Source organism: Lacerta agilis, chromosome 6, assembly GCF_009819535.1.
Source record: "Lacerta agilis isolate rLacAgi1 chromosome 6, rLacAgi1.pri, whole genome shotgun sequence".
Classification (NCBI taxonomy): domain Eukaryota; kingdom Metazoa; phylum Chordata; class Lepidosauria; order Squamata; family Lacertidae; genus Lacerta; species Lacerta agilis.
Genome location: NC_046317.1, coordinates 46,362,907 through 46,375,077, shown reverse-complemented (window position 1 = coordinate 46,375,077; position 12,171 = coordinate 46,362,907). Strand labels below are relative to the sequence as shown.

The following is a 12,171-nucleotide window of genomic DNA, read 5'->3' as shown; positions in this document are numbered from 1 at the left end:
AGGGGCAGGCAGCTCAGCAGCTGGAGAGCCGAGGCTCTGGGGATGTTGGAGAGACCCTGCACTCCTCTCGCTCAGCGGTCGAGGAGGGAGACACGCTATTTCCATCGCCCCAAGTATGCAGAGGGGTGAAACGAAAAGAGGGGAGGCAGAGATTTCGTATACTGAAACTCTTATGTTGGGGTCAGAACCGGAAGGGGCCACTCCCGGATTCTGCAGACAGTTGATACAGACATGAACTTTTTAGCTCTGCACTGTCCATAGTATGCACAATAAAACTACTAAAGAAACGGCTGGAGTTTTGCCTGGTTTCTCATGAGCAACCATCCAAGGACCTTACACTTAAATACTCAAAATACTGACCATTTTCCTTATTCTGATCCGCATCATTCCTGCCAATATAAAGATGAGCTGATTGCTATGGTATAATTGACCCTTTATTTGTGAGAGCCTGAAGTATACTAACAGTGTGCCTACTGGTCTGTCATTTCCCCCCCACGTAATTACTTTGGGTTGTGTCTAGTGCTAGACCTACTCAGAGTATACTCATTAAAACTAATGAACATGACTACCTTAGGGTCATTAATTTCAATGAGTCTGCTCTCAAGTAGGACTAGTTTTGACTACAACTTTTTGTCTTTCATCTAAATGCATTCAAAGGATTAACCCAGATTTTCTGATGTTGATGCATAAAATCTGAGTAGCAGTATTAAAGAGTCTCCAAATTGTCATGCATATTGCAGTTTTTCATACCATATGTCCATACACAGTTTCTACACTATAGTATGATAGGTTTTGGGAACTACAAAAAGGTGGGATTGTTTATTAATCAAGCATCCTATAGGACAGAATATATAACTAATCTTCAGAGTCTGGAATGAACCTGGACCTTGTATAATATTGCTCTTATTCTTAATCAGAGAAATGTCCAAAGAGCTCATTTGGGATTGCATTATTTATCTTGGGGAATCTGAAATTGATTTTTGAAATCTGAATAAATTTGTTGCATACTACTAAAATTACTATTATTAGATACTAACACCCATGAGGAATAATGAGGAGCCTGGGGGGTGGGGAGTAAAAAAATCCCCTCCCACTTCATAGTGCTTAATTTTTCATGTTCAGAACACCCTTGAGTTAGCCACAAACCTCCCCTTCTTTTTGAACTTATTGTTTAAAATGAAGTCTGGAGTTGTGTACCTCACCTTGTTTCTTTCCCCATCCAGTTCCCCCAATTCTACCGGTAATTAATCCTCCAATGCATGCTCATGCATGCACCCATTCACACACCAGTTTGTGCTACAAAAGGGGCTATGAAACCCCAACAATTTAAAGCAGCATTGTGGAACATCTTGGGTGTGCCTGCAGAATACTGGTAAGTCCACTGGCCTTTCCTCAGGCCCACTCTCCCCCCCCCCCAGCACCCTATCAGCTGGACAGCATGGAAGAAAAGCAAGCTGCCCATGGAGGAAAAGATCACAATCCATGGGCAATTGGCAGCGTTTGTGCACTGCATGTTGAGAAATTTTTAAACCCCTGAAGATGTATCTAGTGTGTAAGGAAGGGTTATGGGCTGTCTTTCCACGTTTTCTTAGAGGTACGGAGTAATACTTCTCCTCTCTGTATTTATCGGTTAAGCAGAGAACTCTTTTCCTCTTAGCACAAAAAGAAACTGAGAAAGTATGAAAAATGTCCATAAATATGTTTGCAGATTTCTTTAACATTTTTGAAAGAGGATTGTGATAAATGTGCTTACATAAATGGGATTTTTTTGTGGAGGAGGGAATTTTTTGTTCACAGGTACCCATTTGTAATGACCTGCAAGGCTTTTGTACCTGGGTCAAAACAGTCTAACAGGCATCTGTCACATCATGGTGCATGCTGTTGACTAATGTTCTCTATTAATGAAAATGAAGAAACACAATTGGCAGATCATTCAGGTATGGGTAAGAACTGTCACTCAGATTGAAAATAATTGCATCCATAGTAGAGATCGCAATAATCGTTTCCAAAAGTCTTTGTTTAAAAACAGAAATGTGTTTCCTTACTGCCAAAGAACACCACCACCAAGAGCACGAGTTCTCTGACCTCCTCCCAATTTCACCTTTCAGAATCCAGACTCAGATGTACGGATGCAATAGCAAATTAATTTAAAGACAATATGATTCCATCCCAGTCTCTTGATTTCCAATTGAACCATACAACTGTTTATGTGGCAGCAGTATGGTAAACCCATTACCACTTGATAAATTTTGTGCTGCAACTAGTCTTGTGGGTGCTTTAGCACATGGGTGGAGAACTGAATCCAGTTGGTGGGCGAGACCTTTACCTCCCCTTCCATTCCAGATCAAGTTTGACAGGTTGGTGTGGCTCACATCTCCTCTTCTATCATCTTGTATTGACTTCACTAAGCTAGCCAGGACAATTTGTATTCCTGCCCCAGTGCCCCACACCAGATGTCATATCTGACGTCAGGTGTACAGCAGGTGGGCATGGCTGGGCCAAAACAACCTAGCGGGTCAAATGGGGAGGCCTGGTGGGCCTGTTGAAGCCCATGGGCCAGAGGTTCCCCCACTGCCTTTAATATGTCCTCATTACATGTTGAGTTCCTTATGTTCCAACTCAACTCTTCTTCTTTTTAAGCTTTCCAACAGGTAGTATGAGAGATGTCAGTGAACTCACAAAGCTAATCACTGCCAAAAATTAGGAAATACCACTTGAGACAGTTTCACTTCATCTCCAACATCTTGTTTAAAATTTTCCCATGAAACATCCCTTAGTCATGAACAGCAGTATTATTGTTGTTGTTCAGTCGTTTAGTCGTGTCCGACTCTTCATGACCCCATGGACCAGAGCACGCCAGGCACGCCTATCTTCCACTGCCTCCTGCAGTTTGGCCAAACTCATGTTAGTCGCTTCGAGAACACTGTCCAACCGTCTCATCCTCTGTCGTCCCCTTCTCCTTGTGCCCTCCATCTTTCCCAGTATCAGGGTCTTTTCTAAGGAGTCTTCTCATGAGGTGGCCAAAGTACTGGAGCCTCAACTGGAGCAGTATTATAGGAAGAGCTTAATTTGGGGCTGGGGGAGGCCCATTAGTAATGCTTATTTTGCATCACTTTGTCCTGCTTAGCTGTCGCTGCCATGAATAAGTCCTGATAACATGTATTTTCTCTACTGCAGCTTGACAGTGGCTACATTGGACCACGTTAATTCCCTGGGTCTTTGCTTCGCATATTCTCACACACAAACTGGGAAAGACTGCAAAAGGCTTAGAGATTAAATTTGATCACTTGGAGGGTTTGGCCTCCCTGGATTAACCACCTCTTTTATATTGCAGGCAGCAAAGGTGCAGCTGTAATTCAGGCACACTTGGCTAGTTCCAAAAGACTGTTTTTGTTTGCTGCTCTTTGTGTATGCCTTTGCAAGCTAAGCTGTGTCTCGTGATACTCTTGTATATCCCTGCTTTTGTTTAATTTTGTACTGTAGAGGAGTGTGTGTTGTGGTTGTATCGGTGCTGCTGTTTCTTGTTTTTGAATGCTAGCTCTGGTGTCTTTCCAGTTAAGCTCTGTGTACCTTTTGTCTTTGAAAATCAATGGAGAGCAAATAAAAAAGAACTAGTTTTCAGTGGTACCTTTTGCACAAAAACCCTTTTATGTTTGCTAGTGAAGAGGAGGTTTCTTGGGATGCCAGACTTGGCATACAAGAAATGGCTTGGGCTCTTATTAAGCTTCAGTTGCTTTTTTTGTATTTCTTTTGAAAATTATAGATACCCACCATAGCCCCTTAACCCTGCAAAGTCAGAAACCAGATTCATTTCAATGTTGTCTCATGCTATAGAATCCTAATATGGAAAAAGTAGTGTCTGCAAAGTGTATTTTTCACAAGATACCAGACAAGGATGCCTGATAAAATGTGAATATTTTATTTGCACAATTTAGCATTGCCCTATAAATAGGTTGACCATTCAGAGATAAGCAGAATAGAGGAGAAGGCTGGAGGGATTAAAATGTTATGTAAATTATGAATATGCAGATTGGACATAGGAAGTTAACATGAAGTACAGAAGTATAAAACACTTAGACTTCATTCATACAACACTTTAAACTGTACTTCAACTAAATGTTGCTTTAAATGGAACACACAGTATGTGCTGGTGCATGCTGCTAAAATCACAGACCATTTGCTCTTCTTCTACCTACCATGTGGGAAGAGTAGAATGCTTGACTGTGTAGTCTATAAAAGCACAGGTTTGTCTTAATCCAGTAGGAAGGAATTATTTCCGTTGCTCAAATATCCAGATAAGAACGCCTGCTGATGCGGGACTGGCTGGTAAGAAGAGATCTAACACTCTAGTTTTGCTTAAGTATCTGCAAACAAAAGGATGACATGAGAATAAATGAGGTTCTAGTATTTTAAGAAGCTTTTAAATGGTGTTCTGACTTTTCTCATATATTTGTCTGTCTTGCTTGCAACTCATGTTTAGCAGAGAACAGTACATCTTGCCTAAGATGTGAGGAAATGTGCTGAGCTTAGGGGATATTTGTTGAACTGCTTTTCTGGAGCATTTGGGGGTTTTCTGTACAGGCCTCATAATGGCCTCAGCTACACTTACCTGTAAGGGTAGTACAGCTACTGCAGATAGAATTACCTTTTTCTCTCACTGCTGAATTTTCTTTTTTCAAACTGTTCATCATAGTGATACTTTCATCTTATAATATAGCAGTAAGCCACGGCAGGGTGTACATTGCTCATTTTCTGCACGCCTCAGGTATCTTCAATTGCCTGGGAGAGTTTCTGGCAGCTTCTTAATGTGCACCCTGGCATGGATTGGTGCAATTGCTTTGGCTTGTTAATTTTACATTCATTTGTTCATCATAGTCATTTAATAATCATATGTGCCTTTGGAAGATCAGGACAACATGGGGAAAATACAGTGAAAACTGAAATGAAAAATACTTGTCAGAGATTTGAACTGCCTCTTCACTATTTTTACTGTGTTTATTGCTTGAGAGTCATATATACAGTCATATATTGTTTGAGTGGGTGAGCTGCTGTGGAATCATGGACTCACCCCAATCTACATAGATGTACAATTGCATGATCAAGCTTAGGAAAATAGATTTGCCAGAGGAGTCACCTGTGCACAGCACTGATTGGCTGGTGATTGCAACATTGCAAACCAGATTCCTGTTTTGGAATTTTGTCCCATTGCTACCTGGTAACATGATTCTCTTTGTATTGTGTTTCAGAGAACCAGATCCCATCTGGCTTTCCAACCATAGACATGGGTCCACAGCTCAAGGTAGTAGAGAAGGCCCGCACTGCTACAATGCTCTGTGCTGCAAGCGGTAACCCTGACCCTGAAATATCCTGGTTCAAAGACTTTCTTCCTGTGGACACAGCCACTAGCAATGGCAGAATCAAACAGCTCCGTTCAGGTAAAACAATAAAGTCTTCTCATTTTCCTGACCCCACTCCACCCCAAATTTTTCTCTACAGGAAGCAACTGTGGTATTTTGTAAGATTGTGGGGTTCACTTTTTCACCCAACCTCTGCTACATTTAAAACCTTGTGTGATATGAAGAAAGATTTGGGTGGGAGAGTAGATTTCAATAGTTAGGATATTTGTCCTTGTTAATGGAAGAAGCAGAGCCTTTTGAACATGCTTTCTTGTGTCCTATGAGCAAAGGAGATTTCTTACCCATGACCCGGTAGCATATTGCATCAGAGCCATGTAATATATCACTCCAATTCCAATATGGGTTTCTGCTTTCAGGATAGTAAAACACTTGTCACTAGTTGTGCCACTTAGAACAACAGTCTGACAAAAAACATTTTGATTCATGAATTGTTACTCAGTTGCGCCAAAGACAGAAGTTCTTAGCCAGTTTCCAAAATGTGGAAAATCTGGATTTCTAAAATGCACAGGACATTCTTGAACAGAAATCTTCCCTGCTGCAGAAATTTTCCCCATTAAATGAGAAAATTATAAGAATGAAGGCCAGGGAATGACGGGAGGTAGCATACTCACCCTGCTGCCTCCCTCATGAATTTATGTTAACCTAATGGCAACTCTGAAGAGGGCTGCTGAAAACATTTCAGTGGCTTCATACGTTCTACAGTTCTGCCTCCTTTGGTAACAGGGAAACTCTTCATATAGCCATGGTGCCAGAGCACAGTGCGGATAGGAAGTGAGGATAGTCCTTTTGAGGGAGAGAGAGAGAGAGAGAGATTATTGGGATATCCGCCCTATTCTAATGAGCATACATGCCCATTAGCTGGCCTCTGATAACTACTTGCATGCAAAACTACTACCCCCTGCAAGCAGTGTACCTCATGTGTGGTAGTGGTCGTGGCTCTTAAATTGATATATATCAGATTCTGCAGAAATGAGTTTATAATTAGCTCCTTGCTGACACCTGTGAGACCTCAGTCTTGCAGTAGGCTCCCCCGCATATAGAGCAGTGAGCACTAATTACACTGATAAATTTGCAGTTTATATAATTTCACAGTGACCTTTAGCGTAATCTCAATATGTTTGTGCTGAAAGAAAATATCACCCTCGTTAATTTAACTTGAAAGGCACTAAGCAGGCAGCATTAGGGAAGTGCATCCATGGATACTTGCTCTTCATACTTACTAAATCAGCATCCTCATCTAGGAGGATTGCAGATGAGCTGGGCAACCCTTAGGCACATGCTGGGCTCTCAACAACATTCACATCATGTGCACTCGCCTGCTGCTGAGCAAGCTTCAGGGAGGAAAAACCTGAGTTTAAAAACAAAACGTGTTCAGCACTACCATCACGTCCAAAGTTTGTTTTGTTTTTCTTCATTGCAAGCAGTGTCTCAACTGAATTTCACCAGGGATTCAGAGTCTCCGGTTGTAGAAGACACTTGAATTTCCGGGAGGAGGGTAGAAATCGATGAGTAGCATATCTGCAGGCCTGAGATAAAATTGATTAAGCTGTATGGAAGTAAACGAGTTTTATAGACTTGCATATAGCGTGCTCAAAAAAGAGGTTTAGGGTATTTATTGGTAGGAACATTGAAAGAGCTCACAAAGCAACATTAGTATATGCCGCTGATCCAAATTGCCTCTACTCAATGAAGCTTCCTTTCCGACAAGTGTGTAGAGGACTATTGTAACAGAGTATTTCATTTTCATAATCGAAAGAGGGAATTTCATAAGTCTGCAGTTCATAGGGTTCTGAAACTGCATAGAACAGATAATGACCCAATTCACATGTAGCACTAAGCCAAACAGAAGCTTAGCATGGAGGAGACAAACCACAAACTTATGTGCAGACGTAACGCTAAGCTAAATCGTGGCTAATGCCTGGGCCATTTAGCAGCACCAGGGGAGGAATGCTGCATTGCAGTCTTCATTCTGTGAACCTGCATGTTTGCTTTCTCATGCCAAGTTATGGTTTGGGTTTGGCTTTGCACTGCATGCGAACTGGGCCAATAATTCTGTTGGTCAGCTGCTGAAGACTTGGGCCCTTCCAAACACTGTTTATTTCTGTTTAGTATTTCCCCAGTATTCAGATTGCAGTATATCTCTGAACAAATGCAGTTGTTTTCCCACCAGAATCTGTAAAATGTACTGTGCCATGTCGAATGGGATTGTGTGAGTGTCATGACTACCTGTTGGATAGACCCTGTGACACCACTGGTCTGAGAAGCTGAGGCAAATAGTGTTGAAAAGAGATGGATTTCTAGGCTCTATTGACGAATTAAAAACTGACAAGTCCCTGGGTCCGGGTGGCATCCACATGAGAGTTCTTGAATAATTCAAAATATTTAACTTCTCCCTAAGATTAGATTGCATATCTGAGAAATTGAAAGCGGCCAATGTAACACCAATTTTTAAACAGCGTTTGGGGCGGGAGGAAGAATCCAGGAAGTTACAGGCCCATTAGTCTGTTCTGGGAAAGCATTCTTAAAAATAGAATTAGCAAGCATATTGAAGAGCAAGTCTTGCTGAAGAAGAACCACCACAGCTTTTCCAAGAGTATGTCCTGTCTCGGTGTCTCAATAACCTTTTAGCATGTAAATAGAGGTGATCTAGTAGACATTGTGTACTCCAGCTTTCAAAAAGCCTTTGACAGAGTACCACACCAAAGACTCCCGAGTAAGCTCAGCAGTCATGGAATAAGAACAGAGGTCTCTTATGGATCAGGAACTGTTTCAGAAACAGGAACAGAAAGTTAGAATGGAGATCTCTTCCAATGGAGGAATTTTGGAAGTAGAATTTCTCAAGGATTAATATTGGGGCCTTCTCCTTTTGACTTGCACAGAGTTAAGGGTGAGTTGTGAGGTGACAAAGTTTGTCGATGATAGCAAATCATTCAGTGTGTTTAAAACAAAGACGGGATTGTAAGGTGCTCCAAAAGGATCTCTCCAAATTGGGTGAGTGTGCAAATTGGGTGAATGGCAAATAGAATTCAATGTAAGCAAGTGTTAAGTGATGCACACTGAGGCAAAAAAAATCCTGAATTGGTGGTGAATGACTAGAAATGAGATTTTGGGGTCACAGCGGATAACTTGATGAAGATGTTGACCCAGTGAGCAGCAACTGTGAAAAGTGCAGGTTCCATGCTAGGGATCATTAGGAAAGGAATTGAAAATAAAACTGCTGATATCATAATGCTGTTATACAAATTTATGGTGCAACTGCATTCAGAATACTGTGTACACTTGTGGTTGCCTCACCTCAAAAAGGATATTGTGGAGTTAAAAAACGGTTCAGAAAAGGAAAGCCAAAATGATCAAGAGGTTTCAGCAACTCCCCCATGAGAGAAGTTTACAATACAAGTTGAGTGACAGGGACATGGTAGAGGTGTGTAAGATTATTCATAGTGTGCTGAAATTGGATAGGGAGACATTCTTCTCCCACTTTCATAATAATATGGGCCCATCCTATTAAGCTAAATGTTGGAGGATTCAGGACAGACATATAAAAGAAAGTACTTCTTCACACAGGTATATAATCAGCTGAAATAAAAATAATAAAATAGTTAACTATGGAATCTACACCACCAAAATGTAGTTGTGGTTACCAATGTGGATGGCTTTTAAAAAAGGATTAGGAATAAATTTATCAGTGGCTACTAGTGCCTTGGTGTCTATGTACTATCTCTGCTGTCAGAGGCAGTATGGAAGTTACTGGGAATCACCAGTGGAAAGGGTGCTGTTGCTCTTGCTTCTGAACTTCCAAGGCATCTGGTTGGCCACTGTAGACAGTTTCTGAGCCAGCAGGGTTCTTCTAATGTATGCCACTTTCCCCTATAAGCATGCTTTAAAGCGACTCACAACAAAACGGAGGCTTGACAGCCATCTGTCAGGAATGCTTTGATGGTGTTTCCTGCTTGGCAGGGGGTTGGACTGGATGGCCCTTGTGGTCTCTTCCAACTCTATGATTCTATGAAAACAGCAAAAACATATGAATACATCACTATGCTAAATAGTCCAAAACCAATTCATTACAAAAAAATTAAAAATTGAATAAACAATTCATTTCGATAAAATGAACTTTATAATGTTTATATAAAATAGACAATATAAGTCATTAAATCTTATCAATTGATATTATTTATATTAAATAGGTAAGCCAAAGCCAGATATGAGAAAGCTTTCCATTACAATCATGTATTAACAAATAATATAACCATTGCCATGTGCAATAAATGGCAAGCATATTTTTAGAACCTGCAGCAGATAATCTCTCACATGCTCCACTCTCATATTCTGATTAACTTTCTTACTTATTAAAAAAAGAAAACAAGTATTTAAAGGTTATAGCCATCTTTCCTACATTTACTGTGGAAGAAAACTAATGCCAAGTCTGGACAGTGGCTTGCAGCTCCTCCTCACTATTGATTGTACTGAGGCTGGACAGGACAATTTGTGGGCTTTTCCTCCAGGTGCAACTAAAAGTGGCATCCCAAAATGAAGTACATAGTAATAAATGTTTGATCATAAAAACTAAACTGTGCCTTTACATGAGACAATCTAAGAGAGGCAGTTGACTTACCTGTGTAAGATTCAGGTTGTGCACATTCAATCTCAGTTTGTTTAAAGATGAACAAGATTAAAAAGCAGTCAAAATGTGTTAGGTTATTACCTCAAGTGTTTAGGACATTGCTTTCAAAATGTAACACAGCCATAGAATGATTATGTTAGAGGCCTGGTTAGTTTCCCACTTCATCACTTGCTCCCCAAGCAAAGGAAGACAGATCTGCAACATAGAGGTTTGGCAACACAGTTCCTCTAATGCTCCTGGCTGATGAGTGACATAAAGATTTGCTGTTGTTAATTGCTTTTCTTTCTATCACACCCTTTCTGCACTTGCTGCTCAAGGTACTATTAAATAAAATAATGTTGTAAAATAAAGTAAGGGCATGTTAAACATTGACTTATGTAGAGAGGAGGAAGGTGTGGCAGTGAAGATGTAGGCTAAGGAGAAGGCATTTACACTTTGCTGAAAAATTAGTGTAAAAATGAGAGGAAGTACACAAGCCAAAGCTGAAATGGGAGGAGAGATTGTATCATTGGCAAGGTTATGATTAAAAGATACTCCTACAGTACTAGATCAAGAAAGTGGCCAGCAAAGTTGCTTTTGCTGCTTGGGCCAGGCATTAATAAAAAATGTGGCTGGTCATAAATTCATAGTAGTAATGAAATGGATGTAATGTGGGCATAGTCATTCATTCATTAAATGTATTTATGTGACTGCCATTCTGCCAATGCACCCAAAATGGTTTATAATTTTGAAATACTAAAGCAACCAAATACTGCAAAATTTTGAACAACAGAATTCTCTCAGTAAAGCCAACCCTGGGAATGTTACTAGGAGGCATTGTATGATGGAATACATTTTATACACATTGGTGGGATCTGCATTACTTACACCCATAGCATCCAGTATAAGGAATAGCAGAAGTGTGGAAAGGATATAGAATTAGGGTGGCTTAGGCTGCAGTCCTAACTAACTTTCATGGAAGAAAGCCCCATTGACTCTAGTCAGACTTACTTTTGAGTAGACATGGTTAGGATTGAGCTTTTACTCAGAGTAGCACTCACATACCAACATTATTTTCAAATATTATTAGCCTAGTTACCTCATTGGGAAAGTCAGATCCTCAGGTCTGCTATATCTGTAGTTTTGCATTCAAGGCTGTGCAAAGTGCCATATACCTCAAATTGGTTTGGATTCGGTTTAAATGGCCATTCGGTCCTGAATGTTTCTAATGTAGATGATAAATGATATGGACAAGCCTTTTGGCCACATTCAAAGCTCCTTTGTGCTATAAAGTGAGCAAATGAGGATGTCATTCCTTAACTATAATTTCCTAGTTTCATCCAAATCAGGAAATTTTGGTTAACATCTTCAAAACAAACCAAGATTTTAAACAGTTATTCAAAGTTTAATTAACTGGTAACCATGGTTTCCTAGATCAGATGAAATGGGAAACTATAGTTAATGGAAGACATCCTGGTTTGTCTTGCTTGAAGTGAGGAATGAAAGGACTGTATGCACAGCCAAATTCCTGCTCTTGTCTCTGCTTACTAAGGGTGCTTCCAGACAGAAGTTTATTGTGGAATTGCTGCTGAACCATGCAATTTTTTTCTTGCAGTGTCCGCATGAAGTTGTTGTCACCGAAATGCCAAGCAATTTTTTTTTCATTTTTTTTTCATACCCCTTACTGTGAAAAATAGATAAGAAAAATAACTTGTTATAAGCCTAAAGTTACTGTGGGTGTGGAAGCTAGTTAGTGCATTAGCACTTTTTTGTGTGGTGATGATGGCAGTTTGTCAAATGTGGTGACGTTTCAGTGGTTGGCCCCTAATGCAGCAGTCTGTACACAGGTACAGAAATACCTGCATACATGCACAGAGCAGAAGGCAATGGAGGGTGGTGGTGGAGTGTTCAACAGGAGGGACAACGAAACCACCTTCATAGAAACTCTGTTGAGGTCCTCTAATGTGGACAGCAGCTGGCAGAATAGCAATGATATCCATAACTGGGAGTGGGGTGGGGAACAGAAGTATGTGGAAGCTAACATGCCAAATGTGCACATTGAAATATCTGATCTGAGCATTATGTTTGCAATATAAGCCCCCCTCCTGGAAGCACCCTAAGGCAGCACAATAATAAGTGTCATTAATGATT

General features: G+C 40.5%; 1 protein-coding gene across 23 annotated transcripts in view; it reads left to right on the top strand.

Annotated features, from left to right (window-relative positions):
• PTPRF (protein tyrosine phosphatase receptor type F) overlaps positions 1-12,171 on the top strand; it is a 470,302-nt gene that overhangs the window by 361,081 nt on the left and 97,050 nt on the right. For all 23 annotated transcript variants that reach the window (XM_033152392.1, XM_033152376.1, XM_033152394.1 and 20 more), the window contains exon 6: positions 5,247-5,435. In XM_033152392.1, coding sequence (XP_033008283.1) covers positions 5,247-5,435 — 189 coding nt within the window. The remainder of the gene's footprint in view (positions 1-5,246; positions 5,436-12,171) is intronic.